We start from the raw sequence: 26,967 nt of genomic DNA, 5'->3' as shown, positions 1-26,967 counted from the left end.
ATTCCATGTCCAACCTCTCTGTCCTGGGACTCCTCCATGGCCAGAGTGAGCACCACCGTAAATTGGAGGAACAGCACCTCATATTCCGCTTGGGCAGTCTGCACCCTGGTGGTATAAACATTGAATTCTCCCAATTCCGATAGCCCTTGCTGTCTTCTCCCCTCCCCCCCCCCCACCCTCCATCAGCCTGAAGAAGGGTTTCGGCCCGAAATGTTGCCTATTTCCTTCGCTCCTTAGATGCTGCTGCACCCGCTGAGTTTCTCCAGCACTTTCGTCTACCTAATATCAATTGGGGTGGTTAGTGTGTGTGTGTGTGTGGGGGGTGGTTAGTGTATGTGTGTGGGGGGTGGTTCGTGTGTGTGTGTGGGGGGGGTGGTTAGTGTGTGTGGGACGCCGCAGGCCGCCCCCCTCCACCCTCCCCCCCCTGAAACCGCGCATTGAGGAGACGGGACCCAACGGGTCCCACTTGGTTTAGTATTTAGTTCTCAAAATTCTAAATTTCCCTGCGTATGCAGGATTGTGTTGGCTTTCTTTTAATCTCCTTAAATTGTATCTTCATCCAAAACGCTTGGCCACAGCCTTCCCATTTTCACACATGCTACTCACATTTTTCCCTCGAGGGGATAAACGTCTTCCTGTTGCATTCCAGCCTATATTTCCAAAGTTTTTAAAGTTTTAATCATTTGTTTCAAATAATTAGCTTCTTTACAGTGGGAGACTCTTGCAGCACCTTCATTTGATGATGTCACAGTGCCATCTCACAGACGTTCAATCACAATGGATCTCATTTACATATGACATCACAATGGGACGATGGGACAGGTGGGAGATTCACGTGTTTCCACGAATGCAATCAACCTGGCTTGCACAATCAACTAAGATCAAATTGAATAAGTTGTCCTCCCCCTGCCTCTCTACGCCCTCCTTATCTGCCCCCCTCCTTATCTGCCCCTTCTCTCTCTCTATGCTCCCTCCCTCTCTACCCCCCTCCCTCTCTACCCCCCTCCCTCTCTGCCCCTCTCCCTCTCTGCCTCCCTCCCTCTCTGCCTCCCTCCCTCTCTGCCTCCCTCCCTCTCTGCCTCCCTCCCTCTCTGCCCCCCTCCCCCTCTTCCCCCCTCTCTCTCTGCCCCCCTCCCTCTGCCCCCGTCAGCCTCTCGACCCCCCCCCCCTCTCTAGGGAGTGGTGAGTATTGGTATCTATGGGTGAGTGGTGGAGTATTGCATTCGGGGACCAGCCCTCCCCTGTGATGCCGCACGCTTCCCCTGCCCCTCAATCTCTACTCCTCTCCCTCTCTAACCATGCCTGTGTAGTTCGGGGCTATGCATGAGTGGATTGGTCGGGGGATGGGGGAAAAGGAGCAAATTAATAATATTAATATAATATCAAGGGAAGGGGGTTAGTGTGTGTGTGTGTGGGGTGGTTAGTGTGTGTGTGTATGTGTGTGTGTGTGTGACGCCGCATGCCGCTCCCACATGTAACCACGCGCTGAGAGGACGGGACCCAACGGGTCCCACTTGGTCTTGTGTTTCATATAAAATATGTGTTATGATGTGATGGACACCATTTCAATGTGAGATTATATTCATAATGCCCAAGATGTTGTTAATAGAGAATTTTCCCAAACAGTCTGTGACCATAGTGCTGTTCCCATAGCACTATGTTTGAAGCCCATAGCGCTATGTTTAAAGCCCATAGCGTTGTGGCTGACAGCGCTAGATTTAAACCCCATAGCGCTGCAGCTGGTAGCGCTATGTTTAGAATTCATGGCTTTGCTGCCGGCAGCTCTTTGTTTAAATTCCCACGTGTTAAGCCGACAGCACTCTGTTTAAACCGTTGCATGCCAAACCGGCGGTGCTGTGTTTATTACCTTTATGCGCCAAGGCTATAGCACTGTGTGTATTGATATGTGGGCCAGTCTGCGGTTGATAGCATTTTGTTCCCAAAAGGGGGGCTTGATGGGATGCAGTCCCCTCCCATTGGTTACAGTTTGAATTTGGGAGCAGCACTATTGGCCAGGACTTACCCAAACTCATTTCAACACCTGATTTCTTGCCTGTATAAAGGCAGGCGTCAGTAAGCCAGGTTAGTTCAAGTTCATGTACGAGAGGGGTTCACCGGCAGCCTGGGTCGCGATCAGCGCTGCGGGTGGAGGCAGAGAGAGAGAGAGAGACATGTTCTGCTGTAAAACGGACCCCACGCATACGAAGACAAGTATCCTTTTTGTTCTCTCTCTTGCTAATAAATCTGATGTGTTCATGTACAAGAGGGGTTCACCGACGGGCTGAGTCACGATCAGCGCCATGGAAGGAGGCAGAGAGAGAGAGAGAGGTGTGCTGCTGTAAAACTGGACACTGCGCACACCGAGACAAGTATTGTTTTTGTCCTCTCTTGCCAATAGAACTGATTTGCACCTAAACAGACGAGTGAGCCTTTTTCTGTTCTGTGGATCCTTGAACCTGTTCCCTTCGAACAGATGTATACAGTACTGAGCATAAATTCTTGCTGTAAAAGGAAGGAGAAATTGGAGGAAAAGTAGAATTCCTTTCATTCTAATATCAGTTGTGGGTAAGTTATTGGAGGAGATTCTGAGAGAGGATCTACATGCATTTCAAAAAGCAAGGACAGATTTGGGATAGTTATCAAAGGTCCGTCCATGGGAAATCGTGCCTCAAATATTTGATTTGAGTTTTTGAATAGGTGACTGAGATGATCGAGTGCAGTGCCGTTGGTGTTGTTTATATGCATGCTAAAGTGCATATAAACAACATCCAGTGCACTGCCCTCAAGGCCATTGATAAGGTCCCCCATGGTAGGCTGGTCTGGAGGGTTGGGTCATGTGGGACAAGCTAGACGATTGGATACAAAATTAGCTTGATAATGGGAGTCAAAGGTTGGTGGTGGTACGGAGTTGTTATTTTCTGATTGGATGCCTGTAATATTTGTGTGCTGAAGGGATTGGTGTTGGGTTCGCTGTTGTTTATTATTTATATTAATGATTTGAATGTGAATATACATGACACGATAAGTAAGTTTGCAGATTACATTAAAATTGGTGGTATAGTGGACAGTGAAGAAGGTGATCTTGATCAATAGTGGCATAACGGCAGAGTTGCTGCCTTACTGCGCCAGAGACCTGGATTCAATCCTGACTAAGGGTGCTGTCAGTACAGAGATTGTATGTTCTCCCTGTGACTGTGTGCGTTTTCTCCGGGTGCTCCGGTTTCCTCCCACATCCAGAAGACATGCAGATTTGTAGGTTAATTTGCTTCTGTAAATTCTCTCTAGTGCGTAGGATCCAAAAGTGGGATGATTGAGGGTCAGCATGAACAGTGGGCTGAAGGGCCTGTTTCCACACTGTATCTCTAAACTAAACTGGAAAAAGGAACCAAAGAATGGCAGATGGAATTTAATTCAGATAAATGGGAGGTGTCACATTTTGATAAGACATACTAAGGCAGGAGTTGCACAGTAAATGGTAGGGCCCTGGGGAGTAGCACAGACACCTCGGTAGATAGGATAGTGAAGAAGGTGTTTGGCACACTTGCCTTATGAAGGCCACATAGGGGTACTGTAGTGAGAATGAAACCAGGTGAGAGAAGTCCCACGGTAATAGATAAACATTGGAATACAATTGTACGGTGAACTTGTTCCAAGGCGACACATTGGTCAAGAAGGTTGGTGGTGTACATGGTAAATGGTAGGGAATTGAAGAATGTAGGTGAACAGAGGGATCTGGGAATAACTGTGCACAGTTCCATGAAAGTGGAATCTCATGTAGATAGGGTGGTAAAGAAAGCTTTTGGTGTGCTGGCCTTTATAAATCAGAGCATTGAGTATAGAAGTTGGGATGTAATGTTAAAATTGTACAAGGCATTGGTGAGGCCAATTCTGGAGTATGGTGTACAATTTTGGTCGCCTAATTATAGGAAGGATGTCAACAAAATAGAGAGAGTACAGAGGAGATTTACTAGAATGTTGCCTGGGTTTCAGCAACTAAGTTACAGAGAAAGGTTGAACAAGTTAGGGCTTTATTCTTTGGAGCGCAGAAGGTTAAGGGGGGACTTGATAGAGGTTTTTAAAATGATGAGAGGGATAGACAGAGTTGACGTGGAAAAGCTTTTCCCACTGAGAGTAGGGAAGATTCAAACAAGGGGACATGACTTGAGAATTAAGGGACTGAAGTTTAGGGGTAACATGAGGGGGAACTTCTTTACTCAGAGAGTGGTAGCTGTGTGGAATGAGCTTCCAGTGAAGGTGGTGGAGGCAGGTTCGTTTTTATCATTTAAAAATAAATTGGATAGTTATATGGATGGGAAAGGAATGGAGGGTTATGGTCTGAGCGCAGGTATATGGGACTAGGGGAGACTATGTGTTCGGCACGGACTAGAGGGGTCGAGATGGCCTGTTTCCGTGCTGTAATTGTTATATGGTTATAAGGAGCAGAAAATCATCCAGAGCATCTTGATCAGTGGCAATTGATGCTAATAATCATAGAAAAGTGGTTTGTGTTTCAAGGGAGATGGATTGCAATGCAGATGAGAAACCCATGAGAAGGAAAATAAAATAAAATACTTCTCCATTTTCGTCTGAAGACAAACCTGTGTTGGCACTCTGCTGGCAACATTTAAAATTACAGGTGTATCCTATGGCTGTATAAATCTGCTGTTTAGATTTATTCTTGATCAGTTAATTATTTGATCTGACAGGGTAGATGCTCTGGCAAAGTAATTTTACTGTTGCTAACCAATTGCTAACCAAATAGAAACATAGAAACATAGAAAATAGGTGCAGGAGTAGGCCATTCGGCCCTTCGAGCCTGCACCGCCATTCAATATGATCATGGCTGATCATTCAACTCAGTATCCTGTACCTGCCTTCTCTCCATACCCCCTGATCCCTTTAGCCACAAGGGCCACATCTAATTCCCTCTTAAATATAGCCAATGAACTGGCCTCAACTACCTTCTGTGGCAGAGAATTCCAGAGATTCACCACTCTCTGTGTGAAAAATGTTTTCCTCATCTCGGTCCTAAAAGATTTCCCCCTTATCCTTAAACTGTGACCCCTTGTTCTGGACTTCCCCAACATCGAGAACAATCAAGAACAATAGCCAAGGTACAGGATAAAATTTGCTAACTAAGTATCCAGGGTACAGGATAAAATTTACTCTTATGGAATCTATATAGGAAAAATCAAATAAAGAAACAAAATCCAAAAGAAACAACATATTTTGTTCTTCAACTCAAATTTCTAGATGACCACACAAAAAAATATGGTAACGGTAGGTTCATTTTTCTATTTAACAGATTTTATCAAACATTTTCCCTCTTATTTACAACGACAATTTTCAATACGTATCTCCAGAGCAGATGAACATTCGACCATGTTCAGTAATTTAGGTGTTTTATTGTACCAGTAACATGAGTTATATCATTCAACTATCTTGCCTGAATTTCATATGCATTTACAAGTCTATGCCTCCATTCAGATTGAAGGCAGGAAGATGCGAAGCATCTGTAATTGTTTTAGCTTTGGTGACATTCTCTGAATAACAGGAATTGCTGAAGATTGATATATAGTGTAAAGTTATGAAGTTATTAATTCACTACTGTTCTACAGTTTTTTGTGCGTGTATGTGGGTGCATTTGTTAAATAGTGCGTTATCTGTCCAAAAGATGTTGGAAAGATGAGGTTCAAAGGTTCAAAGGTTCTTTATTAGTCACATACACCAATTGGTGTAGTGAAATGCGTATTGCCATTGCAGCACATTAAAAAAAGAATACAACATAACAGTAATAAAGAAATTTAAACATAAAAAAACATCCCCTCACAATGATTCCCATTATGAGGGAAGGCACAAAGTCTAGTCCCCATCCCCATGTCCACCCATAGTCAGGCCTATTGAGGCCTCCGCAGTCGCTTTTACGGAGGCCCGGTGTTCCAGGCCATTCTCGCCGGATGATGGTGCTCTGGCGTCGGGAGAATCCTCTCAGCGGCTTGGGATACCTGGAACGGCCACTTCCTTACCGGAGACCGCGGCTTCCAAAGCCGACAGGATGGATGGATGGATGGATGGATGGAGCTCCACCACTGGTGATCTCGGCGAGAGATCCCAGGCTCCCGATGTTAAAGTTCAGCGCCGCCGTCCGTGGCTGCCCACTCCACAGACCTGCAGCTCCGCGATGTTCAAATCTGCGGTCTCAGCAGTCCGGAGTTCCAGCGCGGCGACCCGGGCAAGGCATCGCCCGCTCCGCGATAGCACTCCAGCGCTGTGCCGCCGCTGAAGCCGAGGTTCTGGCCGGTCCCCTCAGGAAACGCCGCTCCAGGCCCGCTGGTAGGCCGCGAGGACGGGTCGAAGATGCTGCCCGGAGAAATGATGCCTCTCCGACCAGGTAGGGACCCTGAAAAGCAGTTTCCCCCTTTCCCCACCCCCACATAAAAAAGACTAGAGCTCCGAAAAACAAAAACTCAACTAACGAAACATTTTTTTTTAAAGTGAAAAGACGGACAGCTGCAGGCTGGGCAGCCATACCATACAGGATGGCGCCCCTGTGATGAGATAAAACTCCAAGATTTCTGTTAATATCTCACCACGATTACCAGTCACCATAGTCATAGGTAACATTGGGGCAGATGGAGCCTACTGTTGAGACTAATTTTGAAAGATATTTGCTTTAAAATGGTTGTTGCATGTACATGGAAGTCCCAAAACCTGCTCATTAAGTTATGCCAACATTTCTTTGACTCTGCTCCAAAATGAGACTCATGGACTTCAACAATGAAGTTCAGACTTGCTTCAGTTGTCCAGCAATTATGCTGCGTAATTTGCCTGACGATCTCATGCCAGATAATACCAGACATCTGAATGGATGCAAGGGATAATTTACATTCTTTAAATTAATAGTTTTTGTCTTGAAGTTTTAATGAAGCATTTTAAAATTACAATGTTCTTAATTCCTTTCTTTCAATATTTTTTCAATATTTTTGAATTGTAAGGGATATTCAGAAACATTCTGTATTCTTGTTAGGTTTGACAGGAGCAAAGTCAGCTGTCAAAGTTTATTAACCTTTTGTTAGCTATGCAAATGGCACCGTTAAACCCTTGCCATAGTGAATGGCCTTGCTATCTTGGAATTGGATGGCTTTGGAAACCAAATTGACAATTGTGAATCTGAAAAATCTAAGCTTTTACTCAATTTAACAGGAGTTTATGAAGGTGCTCCTTGCTGGTAGCATGTAACAGCCTCTTATTTGAACACTTCAAGTCATCAGTCATTTGTATAATTCAAATATTCCCTTTTGTGCACACAAGTATGAATTTCCAAAAGACTTGCAGGATACTTATTGGAAGTTAATAAACTGGACATTTCACCACTGAGATGTGATTTATATGTGCTGCAAAATTGCAAACTACAGCATTGATATAATTTGAGAGAAATATAAATATTGATGGCAGTAATGTTTCATTGCTTCTATGGTGTTTTGATATAGTAGTCTTTGGTTACACATTCTTTTAATTCCTTGAACAGTTATAGACAAATTGGTAGCAGCAGATGGTTTTAATCATGCTGCTAAAGCATTGCAAATGTGCTTTCTGAAGTAACCACCAATTTGTTTCTCATTCATTAAATTAGCCTGGGGCATTACCTCTGCCATATGTTCACAATTATACAAGTTTCAGTAGCTGAACTGAAATGATCTAGATATAAAACAAAGCAATATACATTGTTAATCCGTATTTAATTTTAAGAATTGCTTTTAACATTCAGACCACGTTTTATTAGTTTCAAGTTGGTCACCTTTACTTTCTTTACAGGTAACTAGAGTTTGTGGACACACCGTTAGAAAACCTTTGCAGTCTTTAGATTACCAACCAGATCTTAACAATGATAAACATGGGCTGAAAATCATTTGCAAAGAAAATGAGGAACCATTATCCAGCAGGCGAAAGTAAGATTCAGTACTGAAATTTGAATTTTGTTTTCTTTTATGCAAACTAAAAATGGATATTTTTGAAATCACTGAAATAATATGATCACAATATTTAAACTCATTTTTTAGTAGGCACAAAATAGCAATTGTTTTCATGGCGAGGCACAAAACTTTGACGCAAAGTTCAAATCTCCTGAAGCAATAGAAAATGGCAGAGGAATTAAACAACTGCGTCGTTTCTGTCTATTTGGAGGAGGACACACAAAGCCTGCCAGATATACCAGCATACCAAGAATGATAAATTGAAGGAAATGATTATTAGAAAAAAATACTAGATAGGTTAGTGAGACCAAAAGTTGATAAACAGGAAGGCCACCTCTAATCAACAAACCAGAGTTTAATGAGAGGTAGCTTTAGTAAAAGCTTTGGTTATCATCTTCCAAAATTTTGGAACAGTTCCTATAGATGTGGAGGTGACAAAAATAACCATACTATTTAAGAAGGAAGGGGAAGAGAAAACAAAAATTGCTGACTTGTGGCGGACAAGTAGTGGGGTCTCTAGTGAAAAACAAAGTAATACCATGAGAACAATAATAGGACTGAGTGGAATCAGGTTGGATTTCTGAAAGGAACTGATCAGGTCTTTTCAAGGATCTGACTACTGGGATAGATATGTGAAAGTTGTGCTGTTTTTGCACTTTCAGAAGACATTTATTGTTTTGAATTAAGGAGCTTCAATGCAGGAGATTGACCAACAAGGAACATATACTGCTGAGTGGTATAGACTGGCATGATTGAGAATTGAGTGCAAAATACTGATGTTTCTGTACATATGACAATCAAATACTATGGACTCTCTCTTGAATCTTGACAGGAGGTTGTGAATAGAAAAGCTGCAATGCGATCTGGATGGCCTTGTATACCAAGCACTGAAAGCAAATGCACAAGTGCAGCAAGCAATTAGGAAAGCAAATGATATGTTGGCCTTAATTGCAAGGCATTAAGGAATAAGAAGGTGAAAGAACATAGAACAGTACAGCAGAAGAATAGGCAATGCAGCCGACAGTATCTATGGCGAACATGATACCAAGCCCAGCTCCTATCTGCCTGCACATAATCCATATACCTACTTCCCCTCCATATCCATATGCCTATCCTAAAGTCTTTTTAATGCCAGTAATGTATCTGCTTCAATCACCACCTCTGGCAGCATGTTCCAGGCACCCATCACTCTCGCTGTAAAAACAAGACATGTGCCCACACATCCACTTTAAACTTTGTCCCTTTGACCTTAAAGCCATGCCCTTTAGTATTTGAATTTACCATTGTGCATAAAAGGTACTGACTGTCTACCATATCTATGCCCCATAATTGGATATACTTTCAGGTTTCCCTGTAACCTCTGGCATTCCAGAGAAAACAATCCAACGATAATGCCCCCTAATCCAGGCATCATCCTGGTAAACCTCCTCTACACCCTTACCAAAGCTTATGCAATTCTGTACAGGGCTTGTTCTTCATGACTGGAGAGTCCAGACTGGTGATAGCGTCAAGATGTGAGTGCTCTAGTTTCTTCCCTCTTTCCAGTGATGTGGGTCGGTAGATTAATTGGCTGTTGTAAATTGTGCCTAGCGTGTAGTTGAATCGGGGGAGAGTTGATGAGAATGAGAGGGGAATGAATTGGAATTAATGAAGGATTAGTGAAGATCGGTGTTTGATGGTTGTAGTGGACTCTTTAGGCCCTGTTCCATTTTGCATGACCCTATGATTTCACCGAGAGGACCAAATATTATTGAAGATTGAAGATTTAGTATAATTGAAGATACAAAAGAAGATAGTATTGTGAGTAGGGAGGAAGATGTAAAAATGCTTCAAGGGGATACAGTCAAGCTGAGTTAAAAGATAAGCATAACCACGAGCAAATGAAAGCTAGATTATTAGTAAAAATGGGTTGGGATGCATATGAAAACAAGTAACTACTCTGAACGCATTTAATATTCCTTTGATGGAATGGCCAAAAATAGTTAGATATTCAACTTTGCATCATGTATAATTTGTCAAATCTATAAATCTGATAGACATAATCAGATGCCAGGGGAGGCAATAGATAATTGCATTCATTTTGAAACTTATCTTGACTAAACTAGTGTGCATAGGTTATCTGCTAAGATAAACTCCTCATGACTTCAGATGACACTTTGAAAAGAGGAGTAGGTTTTCCATCGCAATGGAAATGGTAATGAGTAATGTGAACGAGTCGCAAATGGATCAGGATGATGAGACCAACAAACAATAGCAGCAAATTTGACTGTTTTTTCATTAGGAATGCCAGGTTCAGTGGGAAATTAGTGTCCACCCATATCTAAAAGTGGGCAACTTGTTGGTCATTTAATTCCAAACGATAGGTGACCAGATATCAATGCCAGGGAAAACAGACAGCCTTATTTTGTCCATTCGGCTATAATATTGTGGCCCTCTGCTATAATTTCAGAAAAGTAGGACTCTTTACACAGCTTTTCAAATGTAGGCCGAATATAACATATTGGGAGCTACAGTCTGTGCATACCTCACAGGCAGGGAAGCAAATATATAGAGCAACTTCCAGAAGGATCATTATTGTCTGCCTTAGTTATCAGGCAATAGTGTAATAAGTGACTATCCACCATTTTCACCAGCATTAATTTTTCTGCTTAACTTTTTTATTTCCATCTCAGAGTTTTTTCACTGCATGTTTGTTAATGTGTCAAATAAATCACACATAGTTTGGATTGCTGTGTATTTTTCTCAATTACTGTACTGTCTATATGTTCCAGGGAATTTATCAGTAGTCTGCGGTTATATAGGACTTTGTATGGTGGACTGGCTGATCAGCTGTGTGTCAATGATTTAGCAGCTTCTGATGGATTAAAATGTTGGAATGGAGAAGATGTCGTAAAGAGGTGAGTGTTATTCCACACATAAGATTTTCATCCAGAAGCTATTTGTTCTCAAATTTAATAAATCAGTGCTCTGATATTTTATTGAGATTATGTGTTGTTCGTTTTTATTCTATCCATTTATAAAGATGTATGGTCTCCACCATTAACTGTTAAGATGTTTGGATTTTTTCAACAGATTTGAGATTCATGTAAGAATGAAAGGGACAATGAGTCGGATGGTCAATTTTACTTCTGTGCTGTCGTACAGAGAAAAAAGTTAAAAAGTTAAAACTAAAAATGTTACATTTAAATATATAAGCATTTATAGCAAGAGAGACTACTGAAAGGGACCGCTCCATTCGTCCTCCCAATTTGAATGTTGTCTGCTAATTTCGCACTTCTGTGTAATTAAATATTTTAAAAGAAGGTGTTATTAGAATGGCTTGGTCACTAAAAGAAGCAGATCTTTTAAACTGACTAAATAAAGCAAGAATGAAGGTGAAATATTTGCAAGATAATCATCAGTAGTTCAATTTAGGGATGCAAACTGGACCTTCAGCCTACTGAGTCCATCCTGACCATCGATCACTCGTCCACACTTTCCCATCAACTCCCTACATGCTAAGTGTAATTAAAGAGGCCAATTAACCCACAAATCCATATGTCTTTGGGATGTGTAAACTCCACTAAGATAGCACTCCAGGTCAGGAAGAAACTCGGATCCCTGGCACTGTGAGAAAGAAGCTCTACTAGCTGTGCCACTGTTCTTCCCTGGATGGAAACCTTAATGGAAAGGTTTCAGCTGTTGACAACTCAACGGACACATTTCAAAGGACATGAAGGGACAGTGGTAGAAATAGAAAAATAAAGTGTGAGAAATAATCAGTACATCAGGCAAAATGTGCACAGAAGAAATCAGTAGACATTTCAGATCGATGATTAACATCAGAACAATAAATTATCACAGATTTAATGTTCAAAAATGTTTACCTGTAACCTTATCTATTCGTCCGATCACCCCACAATAACTATCCTGCTATTTGTTCCCACTGGTACAATCTCCCCATTCCCTGATCTGGCTTTTACTGATCTTTTTTCCCATTCTGACCTTTTTCCCATCCTGATTTTTCCCTGAATTGTGGTTAGACATCATGGAAGAAAAATGTAAGTCTTGATTTTTGGGCAATTTCTGATAGCACAATATTTCAACATCATGAGCATGAGAAATCTGTCCTTGGGTCTTGAACAAAGAAGACTGTATAATTGAGCACATTCATGGATTGAAGAAATTCTAGATCAACTGGTTTAAAACCAGTGCAAACACAAAGTATTATCGTGCAGGCTGGATAGAAAGATGAATGTGAGTGAAGTCTTGTGATAAAACGATATAATGGATAGCAGAATGATGACCATATCAACCATATCTGCAGGAACACTCTCCAGTAGCAGCTTTGACTACTTCAAAGGTGGAGCAATGGGTGAAGTTATTATGGTGCATCCATGCTGCTGGAGAATCCTTAGGATAGCACATTAGGGAGATGATTGCACTGCATCTTCAGCATAAGCAGACAGAGTGCCTGGTGGACGAGGAGGTGCACGGAAGTAGTGTGGATATCCTCCAACGTTCTCTCACTGAGGGTGATGGTTACTCAAAAAAATTAGCGCCTGAGCATGGAGTATGTCATCACTCATACCTCAGCTATTCAGGTGGGAAAATAAATAAGAGAACAATTCTGTTGGGGATTCGATAGTTAGAGGCACAGAGAGGCATTTCTGTGGTTGGAAACTGCTTGAGAATTTTGTTTTCTCGCTCATGTCTACTTAAGTATGTCACTGGCAGAACTTCTTAAAGTAGAAGGATGAATGGTCAGAGACCATTGTCCATATTGGTGCCAGTGTTGTCGGTTGAAAATGGAATGACGTCTGACAAACAAAATGTCAGAAGTTATGAAAGAGGTAATAAATTAGGACCGCCGAGGTAATTTCCAGGTTACTACTAGTGTCATTTGTTAAGGAATACAAAAATAGAAAAACAAAGCAGATGAAGGGGTGGATGGAGAGATGGTATTGTATGGCAGTTTCAGATTCCTGAGGAATTGGGACACTTTCCGTGGGAAAAAAGATCTTTATAAATCAAATGGCTTGCACCTCAGCAGAGCAGGAATAATATCCTCACTGGGAAGTTTGCCAGTGCTCTTGGGGAGAGTTTAACCTAGTTTGGCTGGAGGTTGGTAACCTGATGTGTAAACAGAGGGATAAAAGTTAAGCTGGAAAATGGAGATTCAGTTGAGGGGGGGCAGACATAAATTGTTTTCTCTGGTACGCCGGTTGCAGGCAATATAACTATTGGATAAATCCCCTGGGCCTGATGGATTACATCCAAGGGTCTTGAGGGAGATAGCGGTGGGGATTGTGGATGCATTGGTGATAATTTTCCAAAACTCCCTGGAGGCAGGAACGGTCCCAGTGGATTGGAAAATGGCCAATGTAACACCTATATTTAAAAAAGGAAGTAAACAGAAGGCGGGTAACTATAGACCGGTTAGTTTAACATCGGTGGTGGGTAAAATGTTAGAGACAATTATTAAAGAAACACTAACGGGGCACTTGGATAAACATGACTTCATCGGACAGAACCAGCATGGTTTTGTGAAGGGGAAGTCCTGTTTAACGAATCTGCTTGAATTCTTTGAGGAAGTAACAACCCGGGTGGATAAAGGGGAACCGGTGGATGTGGTATACTTGGACTTCCAAAAGGCTTTTGACAAGGTGCCACATAAGAGACTATTGCTAAAAATAGAAAATTATGGGATTGGGGGTAATATATTAGCATGGGTAGAGGATTGGCTAACAAATAGGAAGCAGAGAGTGGGGATAAATGGTTCATACTCGGGATGGCAACCGGTAACTAGCGGGGTTCCGCAAGGGTCGGTGCTGGGACCCCAGTTGTTCACAATTTATATAAATGATTTGGAGGAGGGAACCAAGTGTAATATATCAAAATTTGCGGACGATACAAAAATGGGAGGAAAAGTAGGGGATGAGGAGGATAGGAAGAGTCTGCAAAAGGATATAGATAAGCTAGGTGAGTGGGCAACAACTTGGCAGATGAAATTTAATACTAATAAATGTGAAGTCATTCACTTTGGGAAAAAAAATGATAGGGCAAGTTATTTTCTAAATGAGGAGGAGCTGCGTTGTAATGCAACGCAAAGGGATCTAGGGGTATTAGTACATGAATCACTAAAAGTTAGCATGCAGGTGCAGCAAGCAATCAGGAAGGCCAATGGAGTTTTGGCCTTTATTGCTAGGGGGATTGAGTATAAAAACACGGAGGTCTTGCTGCAGCTGTACACAGTATTAGTGAGACCACATTTGGAATACTGTGTACAGTTCTGGGGTCCATACTTAAGAAAGGATGTACTAGCCCTGGAGGCAGTGCAGCGAAGGTTTACAAGATTAATTCCTGCAATGAGGGGATTGACATATGAGGAAAGGTTAAGTAGGCTGGAACTCTACTCTTTGGAGTTTAGAAGAATGAGAGGCGATCTCATTGAAACATATAAGATCGTGAGGGGCCTTGATCGGGTGGATGCACCGAGGATGTTCCCAATGATCGGGGAAACTAGAACTAGGGGACATAGTTGCAGAATAAGGGGGGGCTCTTTTAAAACTGAGATGAGGAAGAACTTCTTCACCCAGAGGGTGGTTAATTTATGGAATTCACTGCCCCAGGGAGCAGTGGAAGCAGAAACGTTAAATATATTTAAGTCTAAAATAGATGTTTTTTTAGCTGCCAAGGGGATAAGGGGCTACGGGGAGAGGGCAGGGATATGGACCTAGGTATGGTTAGTATAGTAGACCTGAGTGATCTCCTGGACAAGTGTCGATCGCCTGGATTGGGGTCGGAGAGGAATTTCCCGGATTTTTTTCCCGAATTGGACCTGGGTTTTTATCCGTTTTTTTGCCTCCCCCAGGAGATCACGCGGTTCTTGGGGTGGAGAGGGGTGATAGCGGTATAAAGGGGAGGGTAGTGTTTTGTGTTCTGTGTCTTGTGTCTACTGTTTGTGGGTAAGTGTGTCTGTTTAGTGTTCAGCCATGAGCGAATGGCGGTGCGGGCTCGACGGACCTGGTGGTCTACTCTCGCACCTACTTTCTATGTTTCTATGTTTCTATAACTAGTGATAAAAAGCCGAAACACCCAGTGACGTTGAGGTACACAACTGAAGATGTGTCTGATTGTTAGCAAATTCACCTAGTGGTCATACCCAAGAATGTTAATTGTAGTGAATATTAGGGATTGTAACATCCAGTCCTGCTAATCAATCTGAACATCTGGATCAAACCAGTGACCGCTGCGAAAGGGCAGCTGACAACCAGGGAAAGACCTAGTGACATCCTGGAGAGACTGCTGACCGGAGGGAATAGACCCCACCGGGGCTGACATGGGCTAGCTCCTCATGCCAGCAGGATCCATCGCTAATCAGCGTTTTGGATCCACCCATATATTGCTACGAAAAAGACAAGACGAAGAATACCCCTTGAGTCTGCGAGGGCGGGGGCACAAGATGACTCGTCGACAGACCACACGGCAACAGACCTAGGAACGGAATCGACTATGAGTATTACAACTAGCACAGCAATTGACAGAGCAGCAGCACCTGCAGGACATAAGCTACAAAGTTGTATCTGTGGCTGGGAAAAGATAACATCAGAGAAGGGTCTCAAGATCCACCAGGGCAGGAAAAAGTGCGTGAGAGAGCTTGGTGTGGGGCCTCGCATTGACCATTACTTTCTAAGAGGTAGGCCAAATCAGTCGAGTGAAGCCCAGTGGCAGGATAACCACCACAGTCCACAGGGTATCAGCACCCCAGGCGAAGCTCAACCAGGTACAGTACCACCAACGGACACAAGTCCAGAGCCCAACCAGCCACAGTCAGCGGTAGAGAGGAAAATGGAAGGGAAAAACCTCAAATCTTGTGGCCTAAATCCTGCTAGAGGAAAGGGTGGGAGACCATTAACACTGACCTCGTCCATCTTCTGGAAGGATTGAAGGGATGTGTGGAAACAAAACTGGAGAAGATGGGAGACACCATATACAACTATGGGGCGGAGAGATTTGGGGTGAAGGTCATGAAACAGAGGACACAGAATGACCCAGCACTCCAGTACAAGTCCAGGAGGTAGCAGGAGATCAAAAGACTGGTGAAAGAAAGCTGAGAAAACAGTGGAGGAAGTCCACATAGGCAGAAAGGAAAGGACTCGAGGCACTGCAGGCAGAAATAAAGCAGCGCCTGGCAATCCTGCGAAGAGCAGAATGCCTGAGAAAGCAACACAAGAAGAAAGAATGGGCGAGGACAAGTTTCTACAGAGATCCGTATAAGTTTGTCAAAAGCCTCTTTGTCAAGGAGAAGAGTGGGATCCTGAGAATTCCAGTAAGGGAACTGGAGGAGCACCTGAGGAAGACGTACTCTGACAACCGGAGGCATGAGCCAGTCACCATTCCAGATGACATGCCACATATCCAACCACCTGAGCACCAGATCCTACATGGCCTGCTACATGGAAGGAGGTGGAGCACACAGTCAAACGGACAAGAACAGCATCAACCCCAGGGCCCAATGGCATTCCCTACAGGCACTATAAGAACACCCCTGGTGCCCTGAAATACCTTTGGAAGTGGAATGGGAGAAAGGAATCATACCTAAGGCATGGCGAAGGGCAGGAGGGATCTTAATTCCTAAAGAAAAGAACTCCTCAACCATTAGCCAATTCCGCCAGATCAGCCTTCTGAACGTGGAAGGAAAGATCTTCTTTGGTGTTGTGGCCCAAAGACGCTCATCTTTTTTGCAGAGCAACAACTTCATTGACACGTCAGTGCAGAAAGCAGAGGTACCTGGTTTCTTAGGATGTCTGGAACATGCAAACGTCATCTGGCACCCGATACAAACTGCCAAGAAGGAAAGAGAGATCTGCATGTGGTTTTCTTAGATCTTGCCAATGCCTTTGGTTTGGTGCCCCATGAGACTCTTTGGGCAGCTTTTAATTTCTTCCAGGTCATCACAAAGCTGGTAAAAGCTTACTTCCAGGACCTCCAGTTCTGCATCACAACACAGGACAACACCACCGCCTGGCAGCATCTTGAGGTAGGCATAATGCCAGGCTGTACCGTTTCTCCTCTGGTTTTCACCATGGCAATGGAGCTAATCATTCGAGCATCACGATGGGTGGTCGGAGGGGAACGCTTGAAGATTGGGCTGCGTCTTCCTCCAATCAGGGCGTACATGGATGACATGACCACAATAACAACAACAAAGCATGCACCAAACGCCTGCTGGATAAACTCCAGGAAAACATCAAATGGGCACGAATGGAGATTAAACACAGCAAATCCTGCAGTATTTCCATCGTCAAAGGTCGGCTCACTGACGAAAGGTTCCGCATCAATAACGAGACAATACCAACTGTCCTGGAGAAGCCTGTCAAAAGCCTCAGGTGATGGTACACCGCATACCTCAAGGATGCAGAGCAGGTGGAACTCAGGCAGGATACAATCAGTGGCCTCAAGTAAATCAGCAACACTGCTCTCCCAGGGAAGCTGAAGCTTTGACGCCGTTTTTTTGGGCGGCGCGACTCACCCGTTGCAGCGGCCCCTACAGCCTGTCTGTCTTTTTTTTTTTTTTTGTCTAGTTAAATGTAGTGTTTGGTGTTTTTTAATACTAGTTTTAAATGTGTATATGTGGGGGGCGGGGGGTGCAGGGGGAAACTAATTTAAATCTCTTCCCTGTCTGGGAGACCCGACCTTTTCCCTGTCTGGTCTCCGTTGTCGTTGGGGCCTAGCACCGTGGAGCGGCCTCCAACCTGAACGACCCGGGGGCTTGGGAGACTGCGGAGGTGCGGACTACTCACCATCGTGGGGCTGGCCGGCCTCGGAGCGTGGGGAGCGGTGGTGACTCGCTGCTGCGACTCGACTACTGGGGCTCGGAGGCTCCAGCAACGCAGCCGCAGGTCCGGTGGACTGGGACATCGGGAGCTCGCGGGTCTGGGGGGAGAGAGAGACCGCTTCCCGGAGCTCCCGCAACGCGACTTCTCCAGCCCGTGTCGCGGGGTTGGAACGACCCGGACCGGGACCGTACATCACCTGGCGCGGCTTCATGGCCGTGGGACTCACCATCGCCCGTGGGGGTTCCAACCTTGTACTTTCAGACCGGGAGCGGGGCCGTAAATCGCCCCGCGCGGCCTAAAATGGCCGTGGGACTTATCATCACCCGCCTGGGGCTTGGACATCGGGAGAGACATTGAGAGCAGGGGAGAGAAAAGACTTTGCCTTCCATCACAGTGGGTTCACTGTGATGGATGTTTGTGTGAATTTAATTGTGTGTATGTCTGTAGGACATTGTCTTTGTTTGTATGGCTGTGGAAACGAAATTTCGTTTGAGTCTCACTGAGGCTCAAATGACAATAAATTTGTATTGTATTGTATTGTATTGTATTGTATTGTATTGTATAATTCGGTCTACTGCCCCGACTCATGTGGCCAATTACTATCTACGAGGTCACTTTATCCCATGTCAACCAGCTGGAGAGACTGGTGAACTCACAAGTGAGGAAGTGGCTTGGGCTACCGAGAAGCCTCAGCAGCATAGGGCTCTATGGGAATGGAGCCCTCTCACTGCCAGTCTCAAGACTGGTGGAGGAATACAAATGAGGCTGGACATGACATTAACAGAATCCCGGGACCCAATAATAAGAGGTGTCGCTCCAACCCTAGCAACAGGGAAGAAATGGACTCCAGCAGCAGTGGTACTGGACGCAAAATCCGCCCTCCAACACCGGGACATAGTGGGCCATGTCCAACAAGGCCGAGGGGGCTTTGGCCTGGGAACAATTAAACCTACCTGGCAAAAGGCTACTCCAGCTGAACTTCGGCACGTGGTGGTGGAGGAGGTGGGATGGCGTTGAGAGGAGGAAGATCACATGGAGAGAGCTGTGGACCATGGAGTTAAAGTTGAGCTTCATTATCAGAGCCACATATGACGTCCTTCCCTCTCCCACAAACCTAAATCTTTGGCTGGGAGAGGATCCAGCCAGCCCTCTGTGTACAGTTCCAGCAAACCTCAAGCACATCCTGGTCGGTTGTAAGACCAGCCTAACACAAGGCTGGTGACACAATCAGGTGTTGAGGTGTTTGGCAGCTGAACTCGAGTGCAAGAGAATTACCACCAACGCCATGCCTATCAATGCCCAGATAACATTCCCGCAAATACCATCCTTCATCCGGGAAGGAGAGAAACGGAGGACTAACCCCTTGCCTCTCAACTCATGCCCACTGAACGCAGCAAGGGACTGGGAAATGTGTGTTAACCTAGGTCAGAGGCTTTAGTTCCTAGTTGAAATCGCAGTTACCAACCTGCGACCAGACCTCGTTCTCTGGTCCAACTCCTGTCGGCGTGTTTTCATCATTGAGCTGAAGGTCCCATGGGAGGAGGCTGTGGACGAGGCTTATGAGAGGAAAAAGCTTCAATATTCAAACCTTGCAGCAGAGGCAGAGGAGAGAGATTGGAGAGTAAGGGCGTGTCCAGTGGAGGTGGGTTGCAGTGGCTTTGTAGCCAGTTCCACTGCAAGGCTCCTGAGGGAAGAAGGAGTCAAAGGGCAGGCACAAAGGAGGGCAATAAAAGAACTTGCCAATGCTGCCGAACGGAGCAGTCACTGGCTGTGGCTGAAGAGGAAAGATGCTGTCTGGGCTGCCATGTGACCATATAGAGGCTAACAATAAGACACACACCCAGGTCTGATCAACCTGCGGTGGGCCTGCCTCGACTGAAGGTGTCTTGTGATAAAAGGCCGAAACACCCAGTGACGTTGAGGTACACAACTGAAGATGTGTCTGATTGTTAGCAAATTCACCTAGTGGTCATACCCAAGAATGTCAATTGTAGTGAATATTAGGGATTGTAACATCCAGTCCTACTAAACAATCTTAGTAAAGGTGAAGCACGAGATAATGGGGAAAGCAGAAGCATTAAAAGTTGAAAATATGGAGGACTTGCTGGGGATACATGGGAGGAAAATGCAGGGCACTGATTATAATCTTTCAATGCTCTCTTGGTCTAGGATGACGCCTCACGACTGAGGAATTGAAAATCTGTCCCCTTGCTAAAACAACGAGTAACCATGAGTTCAGCAACTACTGGCCTGTTGGATTAACCTGATTAGCCTGATTATCTTGAAAAAGAACTGCTAATGATACTTATTTGGAAAATAATTACAGAGTTCCTTTCGTCAGTGCTTTAATAATATCTGTACAACCAATATGTATTCTGATTTATACACATCAGAATATATATTTCTGATTTGATGTACGGAATGTCTTTCTTAGAAACATAGAAACATAGAAAAATAGGTGCAGGAGTAGGCCATTCAGCCCTTTGAGTCAGCACCATCATTCAATATGATCATGGCTGATCATCTAAAATCAGTATCCCGTTCCTGCTTTTTCCCCCATATCGCTTTATTCCTTTAGCCCTTAGAGCTAAATCTAACTCTCTCTCTTGAAAACAGAGGTACACAAGACATGGTAGCACATAAAGCATAAAGAATTACAAATTTTTAGTTAGATTTGTTGGGCACATTTTGTGATCTTAAGTGAATTCTGGGATTTGAAAAAAAATACAAAATCTAAATAAAATCTCTACTTCCTGTTCATTGGTAATTAATTTAAAACTGTTATTGGGCAATCCCATATGAAATGTTAGGAGAATACACACGGTTCTGTCAAACATATGTAAAGTTCCTGACTTAATGTACCTTCCAAATGATAGTTCCTAATTGAAGAAGACATGTCATGTTGAAATGCATGTCTCGCATGTCATTTCCTGCATTTCTGGTGCAGAGAATTACAGGTACAAAGCATATATATATAATGGGATTTGGGATTTGTGGATGATAAATTATGGAAACAATGCTTTATTACATGAGATTAAAGTGACTGACTTTGATGTTGCTGATTGAAGTATTTTGTTGTAAAGTTTTCTGCAACAACAGACCCACAGTGCCTTTGCTAAGTTTTTGGAAAGATTGAATGTTTCTTCAGAATTACCAATCAGTTTATCTAACTTGCAATAATGATGCTAAAAAGAAAACATAAAAGAATGATCAAGTTGCTTCTCACAGCTATTGTATGGTCTGGGTTTACGCCACGTACGTGGAGATCTGCATTTCATCGTGGGTGCATGGCAGTGTGTGCTGCCATCTACTGCAATAATCTAGATCGAGCATGTAATTTGATGCCTGGTCACCTCATTAAGAGTGCCTACAAAATTTCCAAAGGCATTCAAAATCTGCTGACAGAGTTCCGTCTTCACTCAATACAACCGTTGGTCAATTTGATGCAAATCAGAAAGAACAGAAACAGGATCAAGCCTGTGTCTGCACTGTGGTACTAAACATTTACGTTAATATTCAGGGACATATCTCACTCATTTGATGTATGCCAATATATTGAAGAAATCATTTAAATAATTTAAATATTAAAATAATTTTAATATTGAAAATTAAAGAAAATAAAATGCAGAAGTAAAAATTCCTTTATTTAAAGAGCAATACATATTTCAATATGAACTGCTGGCCTTGGTGCTGGCACAACTGCTTTATGTTTTGTTCCTAGCTACTGCATTAGCTTATATACTGGGAGGTTATTTTAATTATGTGAAAGCTGTTAGCCATTATGAAACAACTTGTAGGATATTTTAATACAATCAAAGAAGGCAAAATTAAGAAATTCTTGAACCATGTTCATTTAAAATAAGACTCTATTACATCAAACATAGCCTTAAATAAATAAAGCGCCATAATTTCAGTTGAATTGTTTGCATTGAATACAATGTGAATTGAACAAAATGTTTCTGTGCATAAGGCATGATTACACATGCATATATACATATTATACATAGATGACATTAGTCTATTTGCAACATCCATTGTTGATCATCTCTGAAATTGATTATTTAATGGCAATTAACCTCCTGGCTGAAAAACTCAAAGGTCGGTCGGTGTGCTAATTAAATAAATCATTAAAACATGTCTGTTGGGGGGGGGGGGGTTAGCTGAAGCAGTGCTCATTGCATTTATAGAACTGAAAACTATGGATGGAAGTCTTGGGCCAGGGTTAGCTGGATACTTAAAGCCAAGGATGCCATTTTTATTGCTCCAAATGTGAGAGACTTGGTAGGGATCCTCTGGGCCCCCAGCTCAGATAGGAACAGAAGTGGCCTGAAGTGGTCATAAGCTCATAATCACTGAAAGTGCTATCAGTGATCATGGATTTTAGTCACCAATAACAAATCGGGTAGGATCATTTGATTTCAGACTCCATTATAATCCTGGCCCAAAGGGCTGAATTCCATTGGTAAGGTGAGAGTGACAACCTTGACATCAAGGCAGCACTTGATTGGTGAATCAGTGGAATTCTTTGCCAGAGAAGGTGGTGGAGGCAAAGTTAGTGGATATATTTAAGACAGAGATTGATAAATTCTTGATTAGAATAATTAGATGGGTGTTAGATGTTATGGGGGGAAAAGACAGGAAGGTGGGGTTAAGAGGGAGAGATAGATCAGCCATAATTGGATGGCAGAGTAGACTTGATGGGCTGAATGGCCTAATTCTGCTCCTATCATTTATGATCTTATGATCTTGACTGTCCCTACTGTGAGTCAGTGGTCAAAACACTCAAGGTTGTGATCAGATTTGCACAAAGGAAGATGGTTTTGATTGATGCGGATTCACTATCCCTGCTCCAGCCTATCACCATAACTATTCCTTAGGTCAGTACCCTAGGCCTAATCATCTTTGGCTGCTTCAGGAATGGTCTTCCTTGAATCGAATTGTCAGAAGGTAAAATGCGTACTGATTATTACATACTAATCAATTTTATTCACAACTCCTCAAAATGTGAAGAAACCCCAGTCTGTGTTGCATGATCTTATGCCCCTGTCCCACTTAGGAAACCTGAACGGAAACCTCTGGTGACCTTGCGCCCCATCCAAGGTTTCCATGAGTCACCAGAGGTTTTGGTCACTCGCCTGGAAAGCCTCGACCGAAGCGTGAGCTGCATTTACTGACAAAAGATCCTACAGGATCTTTGCTACCGACCGCGCACACACACACACACACACACACACACACACACACACACACACACACACACGCACAAACACATCGCGAAGGTGGGGGCCAGGGACAGTGGAGGAGCGCTGTCTGCGCGATGAAGAGGAAGGTAAACAGCTGCCACAGAGCACGGTAAGTCCTTTAGAGACAGGGAGGGAGGGATAGAGAAGGGGAGAGAAGGGGAGAGAAGGGGAGAGAAGGGGGGGGAGAAGGAGTGGAGATAGTTTCAAGAAGTTTAATAAAGTTAGCGGGCATTTTGCCTTCCGGCGGATCTTCTAGGTCCTGAAAACCAAAGATCCTACAGGATCTTTGCTGGAAACTCCAATGAGCCAATCAAAATGGCCAGTCAGCGAAGGAGATTGCCATTGACTGCCTGTAAGTAAATAGCAACCCCACTCCACTGGCTTCGACCAAACGGCAACCTATTTTTAGTCAAGGCTGGTTTTGAATTTGAAATAATCGCAGGAACATAGAAGAAGCCTCGACTACGCGGAAACCACTTTCGATCATTAGGGAGAGTGACCAAAACCTTCAAAAACCTCACGGAAACCTTGGGTAGGGTGCAAGGTCACCAGAGGTTTACGTTCAGGTTTCCTAAATGGGACAGGGGCTTTCGCAATCTCCAGGCTTTGGCTGACAAATGGCAAGTCATATATTCACCACATATGTGGCAAGTAATGACAAGCTTTTCGAATCATTCCACGTTTCAGCTCTTATTCTGGAGATTTATGTTGTGGCATATCCGGTTCTCATCCTGATACTTTTTATGCTGCCATTTTGCCTTCACCATCCTATCTCCAATGAATTTCCATCCACTTACCACTCCACTAACAAAAATTCCCTTCTCTGCAATCTTTCTATCCTGTAGTTATTAACTTATTTCAAAGAGAAGCCAATCCTTCCCATTAACATTTTCTCTAATTCTTTTATCCCCTTGATTGCATCCCTCTGTTCTCAGGAAAACAGCATTAGCCAAACTAACGATTACTAAAATTCTTCCCTGCCAACTCTGTTCTAGGCACTTTCTAGCATTATCATATTTTTCCAGCAATGTGGTGTCCAGATCTGAATAATATTTGATTTGTTGTTCAACTAATATCTCGCACAGTTCCAACATGACCACCCCCCTGCTCTTGTATTCTAAGCCTCAGGCAATAAATGAAAATATCCTGAATGGAGCTTAAGCACCTTTGCCATCTTCTGGGATTTGGTACATGCATGGCAAGATCTATTTGTTCCCAACACTTATCATATTGCATTGTTTATTGTACTTTGATTTGATGGCCAGCCTAAATCTATTACTTCAAATTTCACCAGATTGAAATCCTTTTGTGGATTTTCTGCCGACTGGATCGCTCATCCAATTATCTTCTTGACGCTGAGAGCCACATTTTCTATTATAACTTGCATGACCTCTATTTATAAACCAAAGATTGAATTGCATTGAATATTGATTGACCGCATTATTTATTCCATAAATTAAGTATGATGGCATACTTCTTGCAAGGTACTCTTTTTAACATGTTTAGTTTGGTCTGGTCTTACTGCAACTCTCTCTATAATTAAACAATAACTATACAATAGTGAGAGAACATTCATAGTGAAATACTAGAATATAAAATATATACTACATAGATTTCTTACTCGGGAAGAGTATCTTACTGATAAGTTCATCTAGCTTTCAAAAATGGATTAGTAAATAATGACCAATGAAATTGAATTAGAAGGACTTGTGGTTTTCCTTTTCATAGTTTATTCTGCAATAATTGAACTTCATGACCATTGTGATTTGATAATCACCATTTTTGTTTTTGGAGACAAGAGACTGCAGATGCTGGAATATGGGATGTAAAACAAACTGCTGGAGGAACTCAACAGGTTAAACAGCTGCTGTGGAGGGCAAAGGAATAGTCAACATATGTGGTTGTGACCTTGCATCAGGACATAGTGTAGAGGGATGATAGTCAGTATAAATAGATATGAGAAAGGGTTGAGACAGGATTTGGTAGGTGATAAGTAATGGGTGACACGAGGAATGATTAGCAGGAGAGTAGTGAGGAGGGGAAGTTAAAATAAAGGGTAGTGGGTGATAAGTGCAAATGGAGACGGTAAAACACAAATATTGAGTCTGAAGAGGGGAGACAGAGGCGAGAAGATCATGTGGACCCAGATTGGGTGAGATGATGGGCATATGGAAGAGGGGAAGGGAGAAGGGTGGTAGGTCATGGGTGAAGAAACTCGGATGGTTAGGTGTGTGCGTGTGATTGACAGTTACAAATGAGGGAAAAATGTACAAAGGAAGACAGAACATAGATGGACTAATAGTAGGAAAATAACACTGGTGGGAGTTAACTAAAGTTGGAAATGTCAATGTTCATACCATTTGTGTCATAGGCTACAGAAGCAGAACATGATATTATTCTTCTAGTTTGCATTTGGCCTCACAGTGGCAATGGAGTAAACCAAGGGCAGACAATTGTGTTAATGGGAAGGCAAGTAAAAGTGGCATGCCACTGGAAGCTTACGATGGTCTTTGCCAATCCTCCACAAAATAGTTGCCAAAAAGGAACCTCACCTTGTGTCTGATGTCACTCATCAGTCCCCTTTGTCTCTTTATACTGATTATTTGTTTTTTGTCTGTGTTCTCAGTCCTGATGCAGGATCATGACTCAAAATGTGGACTACATCTTTGCTCTACAATGCTGCTTCATTTACTGAGTTCCACAAGAAATTTGATTTTGCTTCTTTTAGTGATTCTATTCTTCATTGTTATTTTCCACTTCTGAATTTGCAGATACAATTGCACAGTTATTGGTCATTCTCAGTGCCTCACACAAATGATCATGGCTCCTATTTTGGTCCTATTAGAAAGTATTAGGCTATTTGCATTTTGGTTTGGAAGTGGGAGCGGGAGCATGTGGTGAGGAAAACTGGAATCAAGTTCTCTTCTGCCTTTAGCATCATATATCCACATGAATGTGCGTTTATGCTTGTGTTTGCTAACCTGTTTTGGCTCATGGTTTAGTAAGTCCCATTTAACATTTCTCATCGATATTTACAAATCCCTGCATAATTCTGATCCACTCTGTAAACGTCTCTACACCAATCTGAAATATTTTGACTTTTCTAATTCCAGCTCAATTTTTATTGACCTTTCATTGGTATTTGTGTCTTCACCTGCACAAGCTTCAGATTAGCAAGCTCTGTCTATCTCCTCTGCATCTGATATTCCTTAGAACTTCCTTACTGAGTTATTCTCACATTTTCTTATGTTCCTGACATGATGCAGCAACATATATTTTTGCAAACATTCATTTAAAGTGTCTTGGAATATTTTACTTTTTTAATGCTGCAATATTAATTAATGCTATTTGTTATTATCCACTGCAATTTAACAATCAAGAAGAAAGTAAAAGGAAGGGAAAGGAAAGTGCATGTTTAATTTAATCCAATTTTTAAAAATATTTTAGCTTGAACAGGTATTGTAGCACTTTTGCAACCAGAATGTATGTTTGGGCCACATCAGTCCCACACAGACCTCTCCAAGGAGATGTACATCTGGTAGCTAAGCCTCCCCAGGAATTCCAACAACATTTAGAAACAGAAACATTGAAAATAGGTGCAGGAGGAGGCCATTCGGCCCTTCGAGCCAGCACTGCCATTGAATATGATCATGGCTATTTATCTGAAATCAGTACCTCTTTCCGGGTTTTTCCCCCATATCCCTTGATTTCATTTGCCCCAAGAACTAAATGTAACTCTCTCTTAAAAACATCCAGTGAATTGGCCTGCACTGCCTTCAGTGGCAGAGAATTCCACAGATTCACAACTCTCTGCGTCTCAGTCCTAACTGGCCTACCCTTTATTCTTAAACTGTGACCCCTGGTTCTGAACTCCCCCAACATCGGGAACATTTTTCATGCAGTTATAGTAAGTGAAAATCTAGCAGGCAA

At 43.0% G+C, this 26,967-nt stretch overlaps 1 protein-coding gene across 1 annotated transcript in view; it reads left to right on the top strand.

Moving 5' to 3' along the window:
* The window catches only part of gpc5 (glypican 5), a 650,538-nt gene that overhangs the window by 55,312 nt on the left and 568,259 nt on the right, over nucleotides 1-26,967 (top strand). The window contains exons 4-5 of the mRNA XM_033022927.1: nucleotides 7,816-7,949; nucleotides 10,745-10,870. Coding sequence (XP_032878818.1) covers nucleotides 7,816-7,949; nucleotides 10,745-10,870 — 260 coding nt within the window. The remainder of the gene's footprint in view (nucleotides 1-7,815; nucleotides 7,950-10,744; nucleotides 10,871-26,967) is intronic.

This window comes from Amblyraja radiata, chromosome 6, assembly GCF_010909765.2.
Source record: "Amblyraja radiata isolate CabotCenter1 chromosome 6, sAmbRad1.1.pri, whole genome shotgun sequence".
Taxonomy (NCBI): Eukaryota; Metazoa; Chordata; class Chondrichthyes; order Rajiformes; family Rajidae; genus Amblyraja; species Amblyraja radiata.
Note: the sequence above shows the minus strand (reverse complement) of the source record. Positions and strands in the feature narration are given on the sequence as shown.